The sequence below is a fragment of the Pundamilia nyererei genome, unplaced genomic scaffold, assembly GCF_000239375.1.
Source record: "Pundamilia nyererei isolate P.nyererei 1_Seehausen unplaced genomic scaffold, PunNye1.0 scaffold00054, whole genome shotgun sequence".
NCBI lineage: Eukaryota > Metazoa > Chordata > Actinopteri > Cichliformes > Cichlidae > Pundamilia > Pundamilia nyererei.
This window is the reverse complement of record NW_005187455.1, coordinates 3,244,755-3,265,061: the sequence shown is the minus strand read 5'-3', so window position 1 is coordinate 3,265,061 and position 20,307 is coordinate 3,244,755. Positions and strand designations below refer to the sequence as shown.

Below are 20,307 nucleotides of genomic sequence, written 5' to 3'. Positions count from 1 at the left end.
AGCTAATCTTTGCCATTAAATAGTAGGAATTCTTTCTGTGCTTTATTGTGGAAAAATGTGGGTTAATCTGATTTGTGATTTTTTTTTTTAATGTGATTTTAGTTACATTTTTGACTTTTTTTGGAACAGAATACAATCATGGGCTCTGCACAACTTTGATACAAGGTCAACATTTTCTGAACAGTAAATTTGTTGTTAAATTGTTTGTTGCCAACAGGAAAAAAGTCAAGTAATAAAATTGTCATACTTATCAGGGAAACACAAAGACTTTAGATACTATTGAAAAACCTTGTAGGAACCAGCTATTCATGCACAGAAGTCTGAGGAATCTTCCAGGAGTGGCAATGCTCTTTTCCATAGAACTGGATAGTAGGAATGGATTTAAATCTGGAATCTAATCGCCTGAGCAGGTTGGGTTTGCAGCAGAAGTTACTCTGGCGACTTACCCCAATATAAAGTGAACCAACAAAAAGCACTCAGTTAACTCTGAAGCAACCTGGATACGGTGAAAGCCTGCTTTATAATGCAGGCCTGAGAACAAAAAATGATTGTTTGTCTGGTCTGAAGCAGGCTAACTCTCAATTTCCATGTCTGCCAGAATAGTACGAATATCCTCACTTAATCTACTTTAAGCTTTGTACTGTTTTTACTAGTCCCAAGAATGCACAACGGACACAGCAGAAGGGTAAACAATAAGAAACTCAAGGGAGTTGTTACAAAATAAAAACAGGAAACAAAGCACAGCAGAAAATCTAAACCATTACAGTGTTTTGGCTGATTGGCTAGCTAGCTGCAGGCTAGTTGATTTGGTAACTGATATGATCTATTTGGTCTGCCTGTATTTCCATGGGGTTTTTTGTGTCCAGGTTGTGTAGCCTTTGTTTGATTTGGGTGTTTTGATCTGGATCCTGTTTGTGGACTCGCCGGGGCTGCTTTTGGTTTGATTTACTCTGACATGTTTTGTCCTGGGCTGGAGTATGTCAGACTCTTGTAATTAGTCTCATTACCCAGCATTATCACTCATGCATACCAACTGCATGTTTCTGTTTGCCCTCTTACATGTCACTGTTCTTCTTTGCTGTGGGTTGTTTAAGTTGGTTTTATTTCCTTCACTTGGGTTCACTTGTGGTTTGTCCCCTCTTTAGCTTGGATTTGTGAGTTTGACTCTGGAGTGGCTAGCTTGATTTGCCTCAGTGAATCTGGTGGTACATGCTGGCTTGGACTATTCTAGAGTGGCATATCTGCCTGAGTGAAGCTGATGTAACACTGAGCCAAATAGCTGCAACAGTGTGCCTGACACTGCGCTGCTCACATGTAAAGATGCTTTGATATATGACTAAAACAGCTCATATGCTGTATGTGCGTAGACATACACTGAGACAGCAAGAGATTCTCTTAGAAAGCCACATCCTTCTGAAGAGCAAAGTCTTTTTTTTCTGCAGTCATCAAAGGGAGAGCTTGTATAATAAGAAGCACTCTACATTTTAATGAGGAAACATGAATATGATGTTAAAAAGTAAAACTCTGCACAAGGAAACATGCCATGAATAGAATATAACAGGAAACAACAGCTTCCCTACAACTCACTGTTTTTAGCCACATTCTTCTCTTGAATGTTGTACACACTGTGGGGTATTTCCACTGATACCGTGTGTATATTGGGGCCCAAGAGAACAACTTCCTTAAAGTGGACTTGCCCTCACTCACCCTTACAGAGATGAAAAAAAATCTTCCTTTTGTTCTCTCTGAATTTCTGTCCTGATGCTAGATATGACTAACCAGTGTAGCAGTGTATTCTTCTTATATTTCTTTTTCCCATATGGCAAATACAACCACAAATCAAAAGTCATATGCCCATTTCATTCTAAATTTTGTATCCGACATGTCAAAGTCCCAAGCAAATACGCGATTGATTGTGTGCACATTGGATGGGATGCATATACAAACAGGGTTAAAGACAAATTCAAGTCTTCCTGTCCTGTTCTTGTGACTAATGCATAATTCTAATTGCACTCATCATATATTTTGCTGCGATTCTTCAAAACCATTCAGGCAAAGATAAACTTAAGTTTAAAATAAATTATTTCAAGCACACAAAACAAAACATGCTATGCTAGTAGGCACCACTTCCAGCAATTATTGAAAAACTAAAATGAAAATATTGATTTGATAGGTGGTTGTTGTCGGGGAATACACATTTTTCTCTTGTGACCAATAGTTGCCAGGAGGTCACCGACTGCTCTCTAGGCCTGTGTGAATAGGGCTTAACCAAACTCACATCTGAAGTTCTCTTCCCTAGCTCTGTTGGAGAACAGCAGCTTTACTGTTCTCCTTCAGACAGAAAAGGCTTTGATGAAACCTTTATGCTAATGCTGCCAAGCAACAAGGAATACTTAACCACTGAACAGCAGAAGCTTTAGCAGATAGATAACTAGATATTTCCTTCCAGAGATGATGGAAAGCAAAACCAGACCGAACATTAAAATTAATGTTTAATGTTACTGCATTCATCAGCTGGCTAGAGTTCAGGTTGTTGGAAATCTTGCTCACTGACATCGTGTATTGCAAGCAGGACTGAGTTATTTACTTTATTTTTTTCAACTGCAGTTACTAAAGTGTGTAGATGCATCACAAAAAAATGAAGATTATTGCATTAAGCAGCAGCATCGCAGTCTAATGCTAACTAAAATTAACGTTGTTATGAGAATAAATATCCAGGTATATCTATTAAATAGTCTAGTAAACGTGCATACATTCTCGGCATTGTCTGTGGAAATATTTTTACACAGCATATTTACATTGTTTTATCATAAAATGTATCAAAAGCATTCCAGAGTCAAAGCTGAGCACATATTGGGTCATTGTTGCTTATCTCTTTTAAGTACTGAACATTAAGATAAGACATTAGATGTATAATGCTCTAAGCATTACGTACGTAGTTTCTCTGTAGCTGTCTGAAGCTGGGACTAGCAAGGCCATTGTGTTTCCTTTTCCCAAGAGCACTGTTGTACCCACTTCTGCTTTGAGGACTCAGCAGTTTATGACAAACTGAGACTACCACACATAAACAAACCTCTTCATCATGTTTTCTGCTCTGTTTTGACCTCAAGTAACAGAAGATTACAGGAGACATCGTTAAAATTGAAGACCTAACTTACAATCTCCCATGCTCATCTTCAGTTTTACCATGCTTGTCATGCTCTTTTCATGCCTATATTGTTTATTAGACTAATATATAAAGTATGTGTAAGTATAATTATATGTACGCAGTATTTTTTGTGCTGCTGGCACTGAATTCAAATTTAACACATAAGAAGTATTTTTCACTCATCAATATTTGGTTCATGACTATTTGTAGCTGAGTCTGAAATTTTAAAAATGCTGCATTTTGTTTTTATCTCAACTCGACGTGTTGCATCGCATGTCTCTCTTTAGTTTGAGGTGTGCTGCAAGTACAAATGAGTGGTTTGCTGTAAATACCTATAAAGCTAGCATTTTCTCAAAATTCAAAGGTGTAAAAAAAGAATCAAAGCCTGATAACATTTTGATGATGGAAGTGAAAAAAAAATAGAAGTTATTGTCGTACTAGAAAACCCAACAGTAAAGACTAAGAAGAATCTCTTTATAGCCAAAGGTTTGTTGTATTTAGAGGAAAGCTGGCCATATCCTTTAAAGGTTTTGCATGCAAAGTATTTGCCCCTGAAGCTATATGAGTGTGTGTGTGTGTGTATGTTTGTGTGTAATATATTAGTGACATTACATTACAACAACAAGTACTTTAATACTTATTCCACTTTCATCAGCAGTATCATCAGTCAGAATCAGGCAGATTTTCATGAAGTTAAATTCTGCCACAAGCATGAATCAGTTTTTGCATTTTACTCTTCCTACATGCACATGGTTGTGTGCGTCAGCAGTCAAAACTAGGAAACAGATGTGTTCTGATATCTCTGTGATCCTCACTCATTTAGAGGGTTAGCTGCCACTGACTAATCCTGACTGAACCCACAAGCTTTGTGTACAGCTATCTTATGTAAAAAGAGAATATCCACTAGGAGATACTGATTATGAGTTCTGTTATGAAAAGATGGCTAATCTGTTTGTCCCTATAGCTGTACTGTGCATTGTGAGGCACACGGAAGTCAGAGTCTTTGTGGGGAAATTTGTTATTGTGACATATCGCCTTTTACAGAAAGCTTTCTTGTATGTAATGTTTTAACCATCCATGTATGGTGTCTGTGTGTGTCTGTGTGTGTGTGACAACACACAATAAATGAATAGAGAAACACCAGAAAATGCTTTTCTTATTTTGTTTTTGTTGTTTTTTCTTATTAAGTACTTATGCTTAAAAAGGTTTTCCAGATGTACTTTGCAATTTGTGAGTACAATGTGGTGAAACAAAAAGAAAAAGTTATCATATATTTGAACATAATACAGTTTCTGAAAGATCTGTATAGTATGTGGAGGGGTGGGATGATGCATAAAATAGTAGCCGAGGGTCAGCAGGATACTCTACTAGTGGGTGTAATTTAAATCTATATTATAATAAAGCAGCAACTTTTATGGCTAAACAAACAAAAAATAAAAGCCTGTGTGAAAGTGCCAAAAATCACAGCTCCTGAAATAGAGACTATAGGCAAAGCAAGTCCATCTCCATGCCCACATTTCCATAAGAACATTAACTTATGTACAGAATCACAGACATACTATAGCTTATTTCTGTCTACCAGTTCAAATGAAGACTTAAAATTTCCATTATTAGTGGTGTGGCTGTTTTAACTGACATGTTGCACCACTAAAGGCTACTATAGCTTCCTGAGACTCTTGATACTTATATGGGGACATTGCATTGTGGCTTTTCTGCACCCTCTACTTCATTTTGCTCAGTAAAGGCCACATAATGAGATACTTTATTTTACGTTTTTAAAAGATTACTTTCTATTCAAATATTAAGGTTATTTTTTTGAACTTATCAGATTCAACTTTTGCCAAATAGAAGAGAAATGAAAAAAAAAAACCACATCCCAACCAAGAGTTTAGGTTTGTTTTGGTGAATGAAGAAATTCCAGCATTTTATTAGTTTGCTAAAAAAGCGCTAAACAACATGTTTACATGTCCTTGTTCAAATACATTTCAAGATCTAGATTTTGCTCAGAGACATGAAGTTCACTAAAAGTGCTGCTGGAGTCATATGTGTACATTATTTACACATGCAGGTGCTGTTGTGAAAAGCTGAGTGTCTAGCAGAAATTCACCAGACTTAACAAGTTCACTTTTTCTTTTTAAGTTATGATTTACAGGAACATCTGTTTTTATATACTGACAACTGCAAGTAGTTTCCATTTTTGTTCTACTTGAGTGTATACATTGTTTTGCACTTGTGGAAATGTAGTTATTTTGTACTCTATACTTAATATAAAAACTTATTATAGGCTAGCCAAAGTTTTACATCAATTAGATGTGAATACTTTTATGTATGCTCTTTGTCGATAACACTTATATACTTGCCCCTTAAATGCAGGACTTTTTTTTTTTTTCCTGTGGTTCACTTTTCACACAAACAGCACTCAATACAGGAAGAGAATAGACTGGAGGTCTCTGACCACAGCATCCTGAATATGTCTCCTCTTGGCCCTAATACAGAAAGAACTCTGTTACACTAGTTGTATGTGTGAAAAGCAGCAGTGAGGAAACTATGCGCACACCTGGTTCCTGCTGTGTTTTACACAGTAGGTAGTGTAGTCTGAAGGAGTCAAACCACAAACCATTTTTATAAGTACTTCCTATATAATCATAGTGTGCCCAGCATGAGTGCCACTGTTGCCAAAAATCATAATCAAAATACTTTTTCAAATTTAGTGTTAAATTTTTATTGTTAAAATTGCTTCTTATTAGCAGGAATTTCTGACAATTGGCCCTAAGTACTTAAGAAATGTCAACAAACTGTTGGTTGAATGACTGCAAAAGCGCCAAAATTGCAGTATGGTTCTTTGATTACACAAACATTTTTAAGAATACGTCATGTAACGATGAAGTCCTTGACCTGCCTTATAAAACTGAGATGAGGCATAAAGAGATAATGAATCATGGCTGTTGATACTTGGACTTTAGTGGTGCATAATCCAAATTTTAAAAACAAGAGCACACTTGTTTTCCCACAAACCAGTTGCTACTTGAACCATTAAAGTGATTATCTTCAGACACTGTACCTTCATACTGAAGGTAACTGATAGCACTTTTATCAGGTCAGGTGCAATACACAAAATGCTACTTCCTTGTTAAAACTACTGAAACCAGCGTTACAAAAAGTGAAGCATTCCTTTACCACATTACACTCCGAAGAGCTAATTCATTCTCTTCTTTTAGAAACAAAAAATACAATCAAGACTTTGTTGATAAGTTAAGTCTGACTCTGTAACTTCTGTCGGTGCTGTGCTTTTGGAAACCGAATTTCCCAGAGGAACCCACCCAAGGGATTAATAAAGTTTTATCTTATCTTATCTTATCTTACCTGTCCTGATCCTGAAAGGGGCAGTGGTGTTCTTACGCAAGGGAATAGTAGATGCAATAGAATCAACATGTGTCATGGTTGTGGATTAGGCTTTAAGGGTCTATGTCAGGGTTCCCCAATCCCAGTCCACGAGGGCCAGTGTCCCTGCAGGTTTTAGATGTGTCCTTGATCCATCACAGCTGATTTAAATGGATAAATAACCATCTTTAAGTTCTCCAGAGGCTTGGTAATGAACTAATCACATGATTCAGGTGTGTTGACCCATCTAAAACGTGCAGGGACACCGGCCCTCGTGGGGCTGGGATTGGGGACTCCTGGTCTATGTAAAACATTGAGGGAAAATAATTTCTCAAAAGAACAAAAGTCTGTAGTACTGATTACGAAACAGACTAAACACTAAATATACGACAATTCATTGACCTGTACATAGGACATTAGTGCAACTGAAGTGCATGTTGAACTTCTAAAGAGTGCACACCATATATTACTGAATTGTGTTTACAAAGCAGATCTGTATGCTGTAGCAGAAAACAGTCATACATTTTCATTTTAGTTGAACTTTGAGCAACACAAACCTGCTATATGAAAGTCATTTTAGACACCTTTTGTTCTCTTACCTTCAAACCACTAAGAGTTAAAACTGTTACTTCTCTCTTTCTCTACAGATGGAGGAATCCACCCCGGCTGGACTACAGTTCTGACTCACACATGTGTATGAATGTGTTTGTGTTGGTGTCTGTGTGTGTGTGTGCCTGCAGGCGTGTAGAAACCATTTGTGTGTGTGACCAAGTGTGCGTGTGTTAATGAGTTGTGTATGTGAGTCTGAATGTGGAAGACATATAATTATCTGAGCATGTGCTTTTGCCAAGTTCTGGAAGGCACCGTACTTTCCGTGTACTGCAGATGAGCACACGAACACACGCACGCACACAAACACAAAAGGAAAGGGAAACAACTTTATTTCATTTTTTTTTGAGATTTTATGCCAATAAACAAACTGATGTTTGATCAAATACGGATCTCATAAAAATAAAATATATTTGCTAATAAAATATATTTTACTTCTATAATTTCTTTTCTGAAAGATGTACATAAAGAGGTTTTATATGCTTCACTTAGATGTTTCACTAATACTTCCAAATAAAGTGAGCATATTGGATGTGTGTGGATGTGATATAAAAGCCTTCAGCTGAGTATGGCAAACAAGTATCTCTCAAAGTCATAGTCTTTATGCATAAAATTCAGCTGCAAATGGGCTACTGGGGAAAAATAGGGGGATTCTGTTTTCTTTTAAAAAAGAAAATGTACACATGACTGCCTCAAACAAAGTCTGACCTTTACATTGGTTACACATTCACAGTTGTTCATATTAACAACTAAATTCTATTTAAATAAACAACTTTCTATAACCAAACATATGCAAATTAGAATAAAAAGATGGTTTGTATTGACAAATAATCACACTGCTCTGATTTTTTGATTAAATTGAATGTAAAAAGCTTTATTTTAAATTGAAGCAATAATTACATGTTCAGTGTACAGTTACAATATTAACAAAAGACAAATTTGCTACAATTTTACTGGGTCATTTGGAATTGTTTGTCTCAGTTCTTGCACAAACAACCTCCATCCAAGAGATGCATTTCTGTACAGCACTTTCAGCAAAAGCAAAATAAACCGCTATGTCTCTGGGTCCACTATACTGTGTGTTTTATCTTTTTAACAATTCCACTGATTTTTTTTTTATCTTATTTTCCTGTCATGAGAATAGTCTTAATAGTCTGGCTTCTTTTGGCATATCTGTTAAACATTTCATAAAATGCCTATGGATAAATGTACTATGTAATTTTTCCATGTAAATAATTTGAGTGGAAAAGGTGTTTCGTCACACCTTCAAAAACCAGAACATTTCAACCAGGGTTTAGAACCACCTTAAATTCCAAACAAAGGCAGACTGATGCAAACTGAAGTTTTCATAAATCTAAAAGTTGTAATCACAAACTCTGAAGGTATCGCCTATAATTGTTGGCATCAACATGTATGCATCACTGGACCTCAACTGTATTTATTCATTCATAAAAAAGCCTTTGCTATTCCCAAACAAAACAAAACTCAAGACAACAAACAGAAACAGGGGAGATTTTAACTTCTCAGCCTATGCAATTTCAATTCTGGAGTATAGTGGATAATAATTTTGCTGTTGATTTCCCACCTAGGTTATTGTCTAGCCTGCCCGTCTAGTCTTTGATTCAGCTGCAAATATGTTTACCTTTCAGCAGCCCAAACGTGCCATAAATTATGCCAGTCTACTAAGGAATGCCTCAAAAAGAACATGTTGAGGGTTATGGATTTGATTAACCATGAAAGGTCATATAAAACAACCCAAATATGATCCCATTTAAAAGTTATGGGGGGGGGATTAGAAAAGTGCAGCAATATCAGTAAAACCCTTAAAAACTTTTGCAACTTTAGACATTTAGCAAGGACAGTTATAACAATTATACAAAACACCTGCTAAAAATGATTTCTGCCGAAGGGGACCAAGACCAACGGTGACTCTCTTTCTCCACACATCATTACATCTGTTCATGCTTTTGTCAAATTCATGATTTAAAAATTCTTGTCATGTCGACCACCTTTATCAGTCGGCACTGAAGATATGCCAAAAAAGCTAACAATTTGCAACTTGCTTTTTCACATAACTGTATGTAGATAATAGCTGTTATCTTAAAGCCCCAAAGAGCACAGCACAATATGCGAACGCAGCCTGAGCAGGGTTAAAGCGAGTCAGTAAAACCCTGAATGTAATACAAGTGTTTCTGTGCTCTAACACCTACAAATGATAGGCGGAGAATCTGCACATTGCCAGGTTTCCATATCAGTTTCATAAGCCGTTAATTCATCTTTCAGTTTCCTCCCTGCCATGCTCTTCTCTCACACTCCAGCTGTAATACAGTACTTCAAAATGAGGTTGTAGGTTTCACATGGCACGATATCAAAAATCAACACGCAGTTACAGCGATCTCAGTGTCACAGCAGCGACAAAAGCAAAAGCACTTAGGTTTGGTGCACATGAACACACACCTGGAACGTGTTCAATTCCAAACAGAGACAAATCAGAAAGGTTACATGGTATGCAATACATTACTCCAACAGGAAAAGATAGAACAAAGAGGAAATACAACCAGAAACAGAAAGTAGTGTAAAACAACTTTTGCGTTTTCTGTTTAGGTTGCGCTGTGGCAGTTTTGCTAACATAAGTGGACAAATGTGGTTCTCGGAAATAAACAATACATTGGTAAGAGCTCTTTGTGGTTTTCTGTGGTTATGTTAAATCTCTTTGTATCTTTTAATGTACTTTTTATGGCCATTAATGTCTCTTTGTTGCGATTTTTTATTTTAATCTTGTACCAATAAGCCAGATGTGTACGGTGATGTTTATATGACAAATATAATCTATATGACACTGCTGTCAGAAGTGGATTTTTAACAATACAAGTACAGATTATTCTAATGACTTTATCCACTACAAGTAATGCTAAATATCTTTAGATAACGCCTGCAAAACCTTCAATTAGTGACCAGTCCTAAACCATCTCATCATATCATAGGAGAAAGCTTGAAAATGATTACTTATAGCTGATGAATAGCTATTAAAATGTAAGATTACACAGCTTACAGAGTAGCTGAAATTCTTATGTAGCAGTGATAAATACCAGCACATTAATGTATCAGTGATTTTCAGTGGTGTTGACACAACTGTGCAAACGTACATTTGATTATTGCTGTGTTACAACAAACGTTTGGGCTAACCTCACAGGGAGTCGTCAACAGTGATTGAACTACGTTGATTCTGAAGTTTTAAATCAAACACATGTATCACACATAATAGCACAGTACATCTCCAAGGTTGCTCACAGGGGCATAAAAATACTTCCCTATTTTTGTTTGTGTCATGCTTAAACAAACATGCTCACTAGGCAATGTCATTTTATTATTATTGGTACCGATCAAGTTAACGTATATTATGTCAATGAATTTGGGAATATTCAACTTGTACCATTCAAACCAACATGGAAAACATGAGTTGTACACAAATATAATTGGTCAGTGTTCACATTGGACCTTTGAAATACAGTGTTTAATGCTTACTACTCCAACCAAACCTAGTCAGTCTGCTTGCTTGGTAAAGTTTGTCAGAAAAGTTCAAGGAGTTGGCTGTGCACCATGCTTTAAAGGAGGTAGGGATGTTGTGATTATTCTCAAAAAAGCCAGTTAAACAGAGCAGGAATTCTATCTTTGTGTCTTTTTTCTCTAATTTTCATGAATCAGATCATAAGAAGTATTGGTTGATTTGGTTTCGCACCTCCAATAAACTGTAGTGCACAGTTGATTCCTTCAACTTTCCTAGTAGAAGCATGCACTTTTGGTATTATAAAGTGCTTCGGTTAAATGTATTTTTGCATAATCCATTGACACCACATTATATTCAGATAGCAAACAATGTTCAAAGTCAAGAAAATGGACTGATTTATATTTACCCTCAACATTCAAATGGGAGTAAATTCTGATATTTGTAAACACAGACAAGTGTACTCAGTTGTTTGTATTTACTTCAGATTTAATCAGGATTAAGTGGTAACATTTATTTTTTCGTAACATAACCCAATATCTATTTTTTTATAGGATCATGAATTCTTACATTATAACACAACAAAGGTTTTCATTGGCATCAAGAGTTCAAAGATACAAATACATGTTTTTAATCTGAAGCCTCTATTTCCGCTGTTCGCTAATCACTTAGTTATTTAAGAGTCTTTGACTTGCACTATTCAATGTTTGGTGTTTGTCCAAAACTCAAACTAACTATTTAATGACCTGGCAAGCGTATGGAGACTTGGCCAGGTCTGAATCACTGTGCTAATATACGGATATCGTGACCTTGTCAAGAAACCATTGCACTCTGCCTGCTAATGGTAAAACCAGATGCTTAATGAAGAAGGTGGAAGACAGTAATGGTTGATTAGTTTAAATTTAAAGGTTGCATAATGCATAAACAAGACACTATGAAATGACACTATTTAATAGTTTTGTTGTTCACTTTGTTCATCAACACCACTCTGCTAACTGGATTTCAACTTAGTAACAATTCCTCCAATTTTGTTATTAAACAAAAATGGAACACTCACATTCAGATTTTGGTTATTAACACACTCTTTTTCTTTGCTTTAATGCTGAATACAAAATGACCAAAGAAGAAAACTGTTATTGCATTTTGATGTCATCTTGTAGGAAGCCATGTACACAGATAGTATTTGGTGGTATAACCCATTTTTGAGTTCTCTAGTGGAGATTGGAAGACTTGTATCTACTACTGCAGGAAGTTGGTTCAATATCATCTTGTGTTATGATTAAGGGTTTTTTGATAAAGTCTAAAAGATGCAGATGGTAAAATCTACTTGGGTGGGCTCAGTTCATTATCAGGTTGTGCTGTATATTATGTACCAATTGTTGTTAAAGTAGTCATGAAACACAGTGATAAAACATCAATTTTGCAGTTTTAGAAGACAACAAATTTCTATGCTATATATGTTTAGAAAACAAATGAAGATTCATACAGATGTCTCCTGCTATATATCAGTAACTTAAAAGTACCTTTTAAGGGATAATAATCCAGATTATAGATTCAAGAAAAACATAATACCCAATTCATTTGAGTTCTAAAATGCTGGTGTGCTGTCAATCTGCCACAAGTATTTTTAAAAACATGTTGGATACTGATGCAAGTCTGGTCCGGCTGATTCCTACAGAGGTCATGAGTCTGCTGCATGATGGCAATGAATGTGATGCAGGTGCAATTCCAAACCAAAGTCATCCATTTTGACAGATATTTTGACCTGGGGAGAACATAATCTTTGTACAAAAAAAAAAAATTGTATGGAAAGCTAGCGAAGTAAACGAGAAACTGTTCAAGGCACATTTGAATTTCCACAGGCGTCATTTTGCAGAGGCATATTAAGGTATTGCGACTGCCCCTGCCCACAAAGAATTGCAAAATCTTGCCTCTTTGGTAGCATCACAAAATCTTTGAGGCCATGACGGAAAAACATTGGTGCAAACACAAAAAAGGGTTAGAGTTCCAGGAGACAAAAGCAGTCTTTTTTGCAAATGGAAAAGCAGAGAGTAGAGGCTAAAAATGAATTCCCCCCCCCAAAAAAAGTAGATCCAAAAACAGTTAGTAAAAAAGTGCTACATCTGCCGGGTTTCTAGGTCTACCACTCTCATTTTAAACCTGGGTGTCCTGGGTGTTTGTATTGCCTTGTATCCAAATCCATCGCCCAATCAGTATCAGCAGTAGGCCTACACAGATAAGGGTGACAGGCTCCTGGTGGATATGAGGCACTATGTTCGGCAGGAGAACAACCGGTCTAGGTGCCCTCTGGAACAGAAAGAACAGAGAGAAGAAGAGATATTTTAATTAATGACAGTTATGCTTCATAGAATACACATGTGACTGCATTAAAATGTAACAAAAACCCAGTTATTGAAACAAAAGCTAACTCCTTGTTCTTACTAGAATATCTTGTTGTATATATGTGGGCTTATATAAAATCAACCCAATGCTCCATGAGTTGGTTAACAAGTCTGGTGTTACTTAACTTTGCTTCTTACTGAGTTATTTGACAACAACAACTCTGTTTGACATGTCTTAAATATTCACTTGAGAGCTTCTTGATGTGGAACTATAGACTAATCATTGTCTAATCAAGACAAAAAGGTAAGTATTTTAGGGTGAGGGTGCTTGATGCTAATCCTTGTGCAAGTAATTACCAAGAAAGTATTTATTGTATGCAGTTTTATATGCCTAAACTTAATAAAACGGTTAAACTGTTTTATTTAACAACATGTACAGTAAAAAAAAAATTATATCTACATGAAGAATTTGCATTAGCATTTGCATAGTGTGTTGCCATATCGCAAAATGTTCTGAGTGTGCAGTGATGTAGATCTAAAGCTCATGTAAACACCCTGTGATCACTTGACGTTTTAAATCAAAGGGGCAGACACCTACTGTATGTTTACGTCTACAGGAAGCATGTAAGTATAGTTCTCAACATCCTGCCACAACTCTCTTTTTACTCTCTCCATCTCCCGGTGTGAGTGCATTTTTGAATGTACGTGTTTATATAATAATAATAATAATAATGGATTGGATTTATATAGCACTTTTCAAGGCACCCAACACGCTTTATAATGCCATTATTCATTCACTCTCACATTCATACACTGGTGGAGGCAAGCTACAGTTGTAGCCACAGCTGCCCTTGGGCAGACTGACAGAAGCGAGGCTGCCATATCGCACCATTGTGGGCCAACACCAGTAGGCGGTAGGGTAAAGTGTCTTGCCCAAGGACACAACGACCAGGACAGAGAGCCCGGGGATCGAACCGGCGACCTTCCGGTTGCAGATACGCTTCCCAACCCCCTGAGCCACGGTCACCCCATATATGTATATGTCTTCTTATATTTTGGGTTCGTATGAAAGCTTCTGATCTTTCAAGTTCTGACTTTTTTAAAATCTTGTTTTATATGTTGCATGACAGCAGAATTTATACAGTTGATCACACTCTGAGAATATTAACTACCTTTACATGAGAGCATACATACACATTCCCAGAACAAGGAATGCGGTACTGTAACAAAAGCTGTCACAGTCCTTTCACTCCAGCACACTTTTAATTAACAGTAGCTAACCTGAACCTTCCACAGTAGTGGAAAACCAAGCAAGATACAAAGATGTGAAACAGGAAAACCTCTAAGGTTAAGCTTAGGAAATGCCTGATACAGCAAGTGCCGAAATGCCAAGCACAACTGAAGATGATTGGTTTGATATAATCTGAGCACAGAAGATGTTTTAACAAACACATATTATGCAAACTGTTAAAATAATAAAATAAATAAATAAATAAATAAATACTAATGAAATTAGATATATTTGTCTTCTGTTACTGTTACATTTCATAGAGTTTCTCAACTTTTTGTGAATGAGGGTGTGCTACTGTACTCCTAATTAGTTAATTGCTTTATAAACTGTTCAGTCAACTCTGCTAAAAAGAGAATTGTCACTACAGCGAGTAAATTAAGTACTGAACATGTCACCAATTTTCTATGTATTTCTAAATGTGCTGTTGAACACATGAAGAAAGGGAGGTGCAACAAAGCATGCAAAGTCATGACACCAGCTGAAATCTATTAGTAATTAGAAAGCAATCCTGCCAATTTTTGCAAATTAAAATCAGCTGCTTCAGTCCCAACTGATTGGCCTATAAAAAGGTCTCATTCCCAGGTGTTACACAAGAAACCGCTTGTGATTGATAAAGTTACTGATCAGACCGTTGTAGCCTTGATGGTGCTGGTTACAAAAGAATTTCTAAACTACTGAAGGGTCCAGTGAGCACTGTTGGGGCCATAATGTGGAGTTGGAAAGAACATAATTTCACTGTGATGACCACAACCAGGTGCTCCCAGCAAGAAGAATGAAAAGAGTTATCAGAAGTGTTATTTAAGAGCTAAGGAACATATGTGGGGAGCTACAGGAAGATCTGAAATCAGCAGGTACAATTGTTTCAAAGACAAAACAATAAGTAATGCATTCAGCCGCCATGGCCTGTGTGCTCGTACACCACGCGAGACTCTATTGCTGAAGAATAAGCATGTTGAAGCATGTTTAAAGTTTGCTGAACAACATTAAGACAAGCCTGTGAAATACTGGGAGAGTGTAGTCTGGTCAGATGAAACCAACATTAAACTCTTTGGATGCCGTAATACACACCACGTTTGGAGAAAATAGGGCACTGGATATCAACCCCAAAACAATTTCACATTACTGAAGTTTAGAGGTGGGAGCACCATGGTGTGGGGCTGTTTTTCAGCATACGGCACTGGCACGTAATTGAAGGACGGTGGAATGGAAAAATGTACCAGGATATTGTGATTAAAAAAATCTGCAGCAATCTACCAGGATGATGATGATGATGTTGAAACGAGGGTGGACCTTTTTAGAAGGAAGATCGTCCCAAACACACTGCCAGGGAAACTCTCAGCTGTTATCAGGGATTCCCAGGGAATGGCTCACAGTAGTCCAATTCCTTGGAATCGTTATTTTGCCTGCCTATTGATCCCTCTTATCGGTTCTTGCAGTCTCGTTACATTTAGCTGATTTTAGTTTGTGTGTAGGAGGAAAATAGTGTTGCAGTCTGCAGCATAGATATAGACATTACTTTTTCTTTTTTTTTATTGCACAAGGATGAGAATGTGATGGTAAAGTGGAAACCGCTCCAGGACAGAAACAACTGCATTATACTTTTAACATAAGTTTGGCTCTTTGCAGGCACCTGTACAGACGGCATGCTAACACTAAGCTAGCCAAGAGCCCAGGGTGATGTTAAAGCTGAGTAAATGCGGACCCCTGCACAGCACCGTGATAAAGTGAGCCATCATTTGTGGTGAAATCAGCCACACGTAAGCTCACACGTGTCTTCATTTGGATAGAGATTTGTGCTGGTGTGTAGGGCTGTAGCCTCAGGTTAATGCTGTTACATGGTAATTATGACACCTTTTAGAAATACATTTCCTTAGGAAACTGGTGATGTGTTCAATACTTATTTTACTTGCTGTAGCTCCAGTGACACATTCAAGCATTATCACAATGTCAAGCTGAATTTGCTCAAATTTTCTTTTTCAAATCATTAAAAAATAAAAGTTGAAGCAAACAAGCTGAAAGCTGAGTCTGGTTGGATTTTGGGTGCCCAGTCCTCTTGTCTGCATGTTATAACAGAAATCACCTGCCTTGTTTCACACTGTGCCCCTCAGCTGTGTCTATTTGTAACTCCTTGCCTCAGTCATCTAGATACACTTGGCAGGCTGTTGACTGAAACAGGTGTTTTCTTTTCTGTACAGTAACCCTGCAGCTGATCGCTCAGTGTCTTGGCCTCAGTCCATTTCTTCAGCAGCAGGAAGAGTAACTTTTCAGTAATAATCTCCCTGGTCAGTAGAACAGGAACACATCCTCAGGGTGGATGCTCAAAAAAAAACCTCTCTCCAGAAACAACAAGGTTCCTGTTACTGTGGAAGGGGATCCCCACAATGAAAATTATGTAGTAACTTGTGTACACAGAAAGCCATTTTAGACAACAACAACAGAAACTTTAGCTACTTCACTCAGACACAATGTTGTGCAAGTTACTGAATGTATTTTCTTCACCCACTTTAAACCTATTTTAAGAATAAAACACCTGAGTAACTGAATCCTTATATAATTAACAGCTGGAAATTACAGCCACAACTACCCGGAGTAGCTAACAGTGGATGGTTTTGGTTGAAATGCAGCTTTCAGGTGTGAGTTTTAATGAGTTCCGTACAAAATGTTTGCTTAAACTGCCATACATGAATAATTTAAAGAGCAGCTAAGGAATTTACAAGGGTAGGAAGAATCTTTTTTTCTTTTCCCTCACATTGTGGCATTAAGCCTTTCAGATTTAGCCCGGATGGACAGACTGTGCAACATCATCCAGATATCCGCTGGCACAAAATAATGCTGCCTGCCCCAGGCCACACTGTACTCTGAAAAACAGGATCTTTACAGATGCAACAGGGATATAAAAGCTGTGTGGTTTAATTTGAAAAGTGAGCCAAAAGCCACAGAAGCCTCTAATGCCAGAGGAGGAAACAGGTGAGGGGAACACTAGTTAACCCTGAAATGAATCACAATGTGCTTCTAATTTCACATCTGACTAAACAAAGAAGCAAGTTACATGACCAAAGAGCTAGCAGAATGCTTATTTGAAGAAGACATGACCCTGATTTTTTACACTGAAACAGTTATGGCAGGTGAAGGTAATGGGGTATAGCTTGTCAACCGTAGGGTTAGTTCTGGCAGGCAAATCACGGGTACCAGCTGATAACATTCCTAGAGCTAATCTCATACAGGTTGGTGTGCCATTTAAGATATCTATGCATATAGTTTCTGTAGTTGGGGTGGCTGTAGCTCAGCAGGTAATCTGCTAATCGGAAGGTTGCTAGTTTAATCCCTGGTTGCTCTAGTTTTTGTGCCAAATATCCGACAAGATATTAAGAGCCTGGATTGTTGGAACACCCAAGTTGCTCTCCAATGCATCCTTTGTGAATGTTTCTTAGATAGGAAGCACGTGTATAGAAAAAGGTGCTTATGCGAATGAGACAAGTTATATCAAGTGCTTTGACCCCTTAGGTACTGTAGAAAAGTGCTATAAAAGAACTGATCCATTTGCCACTTACATCCCAGCTAATGCTCTCCCCACTTGAGGCTTTCCCTGTGTGGGTATAGAAGGGTGGGAAGGCCACAGAACATAGCAGTGGTGCCAAATATAAATTGCTGTAGATGGAAATAACAATCCCACTTTACTAACATCTCCTGACAGAAATGCTCTCAAATGGTAACGGCAATCTGGAGACAATCGCTTGGAAGATGTTAACATTATATCTGTTAAATATTATCCTGTTAGCATTGTGGTGCTAGCATTTGGGTTCAAGTACCCTTGTGAATAGCTTCACAGAGCTGGTGGGACTGAAGACTTAGTTTTATTATCTGTCAGTGGTTTAAATCAAATTCACCATGACAGAGGGGGGAAAAAATTGCACATCTGGAAAAACATCTTATTCTGACAGGACATGTGATACTTTTTCTTCCTTTGTGGATTTTTCCTCCAGTAATCATCACTTTATGAACTTTTTAACTTTAAATCAACAATTCAGCTACACCAGTGTAGGAAGTAGCCGATCACCGGCAGAGAGTCAATACAGTAAGACTGATTTCTCTAAGGCTCAGTTTCCCTGAATGTCATCAGGGGACTGTTGTATTTGGCGGCAAAGTGAAGAGTAAATTCTCCACATGTTGATTTTTTTGGCAATTTAGTTTCATCTCCGCAACCTGAACGTCTGCCATTACTATATATCAAGACTCTTGTCTTGAGTGAAGTTAATACCCATTAATTCAGCCTCCCCTTTCATTTGGCATCAAAAATTGGCGTCTCACATCACACATTACCATTAGAGCTTTGCCTTTGTTTATAGTAGAATATTACACTGGATTTCAACCCGAATAAGAACTTTTGTAAAAGCAATAAAGATTTTCCTTCGGCAACTTATTTTCTCTAGGCCTTCAGAGATGTTATTATACCTTCTTGTTATGGAAACAGTGAGATTATTATTATTATTGTTAATTTGCTTGCAGCAATGTTTATCATGTTGCACATTAGAGACTTGTCTCTCCTCAAAGCAGCGTTGGAACACAGACACAAGGTTTGTGGGTTTTTGTTTTGTTTTTTTTGCTTTAGTTGGCAGCGTTTCTGCGCTCTTTCGTCACCTCACCAACCACTGTAATGATTTGACTGTCATGATGGTCTTCAGCTTGCAGAGTAAGGGAAGGGCTCCTGTTGGCAGATGTATGGGTCTCATGACGCAAAGCAATCTTACTGAAAGCTTTTTTCATTATAACGTTTTATTTAATGGTCCATTGATGTCTAGATACTATTATAATATATTAGCTGTTTTTGGTACACTGAAAAACATGGGTTATGTGGTTTATCAAAACCAGTGCAATGAAAAACAGGGAAGCTCAATAGGAACTGCTTGGATTCACAGCATGTGAATTTATTCCAAATTAGGGATTTGGATTAATTTCATATCCTGATCAAAAAGGCCAAAATGCCACTTCTGAATGACCTTCCAAATCACAGTATGTGTTGATCTATAGTCATGCTTGGCTGCAAATGAAAGCTGAGAAACTATGAATGACAACATAACAGGAGGATGTGGTGTACCTAAGAGGAGCCTGTATGCAGACTATCTAAAACCACCTCTCATTGTTATCAAATTAACTGCATCTAAGCTATAATTAGAACTGGACTAATAATACTTTATTTGATAACATGCATGCTGGAAGTTTCTTTACTTCATAGATTTCAAAGAAATAGTCTGCCGTTTTGGCAAACAGACTTGTTTGCTTTCTTGCTGGCAGTTTGATGAGAAGATCAATCTCAGTGTCATGTCCATGCTTTGAGTATGAGAGCAGAACATTTTTAGCTTTGCTTATGATAAAGAACAGCAAACAGTGCTTTACAATATCACACATTAACATGTTTTAATTGCTTTCTTTTGCTGTTTTAACATTACTGTAAATCCAGGGATAAACCAATAAACATCTTAAATCAGAAACACTGTGTATAGGGTTGATCTGTTACTCTGGACGATTGGTTGTATTTCACAGTCAGTATAAGAGGTTTGAATTGCACTGCAATCAGAAGCAGATGTATTCCTTTAGCTGACAAACTGCGGGCTGAGAGACTGACATGAAGCCAAAACCAGTTTCCCAAAAAACGTTTCATTTTCAAGCTTACTGTATACCTCAGGATTACAGAAAGGAAACACGCACATGCACACCCAGACACACATTGGTAATTCTCTAATAGTTTCCTCATTTGAACTCTTACCTCAAATAACCTCATCCTTCATCTGAGAATAGAAAACCTGCTGCCACAAATCATTTTCCTGCTGTCACTGCAACTCTGCAGGCTCCTAACAAGTAATTCAAACAGCACGTGCAAACACACGAAGGTACCGTGTACAGTGCATGCATTTTCCCGCACACACCCACAGTAATTGCTAGCGGGATGTAACAGCAGGCAAAGTGTGACAAAGATGCCAAAGGACGAAAAGCCAAACTTTCACAAAAACAGATTCAGAAAGGCAGGAAGTCA

The 20,307-nt window shown here is 37.4% G+C and overlaps 1 protein-coding gene and 1 long non-coding RNA gene across 2 annotated transcripts in view; one reads left to right on the top strand and one right to left on the bottom strand.

Annotated features, from left to right (window-relative positions):
• LOC102213476 (uncharacterized) overlaps positions 1–7,260 on the top strand; it is an 85,742-nt gene extending 78,482 nt beyond the window's left edge. Inside the window, exon 5 of the long non-coding RNA XR_001290384.1 lies at positions 7,177–7,260. This is a non-coding gene — a long non-coding RNA (uncharacterized LOC102213476). The remainder of the gene's footprint in view (positions 1–7,176) is intronic.
• A 591-nt stretch (positions 7,261–7,851) lies between these two features.
• LOC102213099 (bcl-2-like protein 11) overlaps positions 7,852–20,307 on the bottom strand; it is a 30,958-nt gene continuing 18,502 nt past the window's right edge. Inside the window, exon 4 of the mRNA XM_005733742.1 lies at positions 7,852–12,950. Within this exon, the coding sequence (XP_005733799.1) occupies positions 12,798–12,950 (153 nt within the window). The 3' untranslated portion in view covers positions 7,852–12,797. The remainder of the gene's footprint in view (positions 12,951–20,307) is intronic.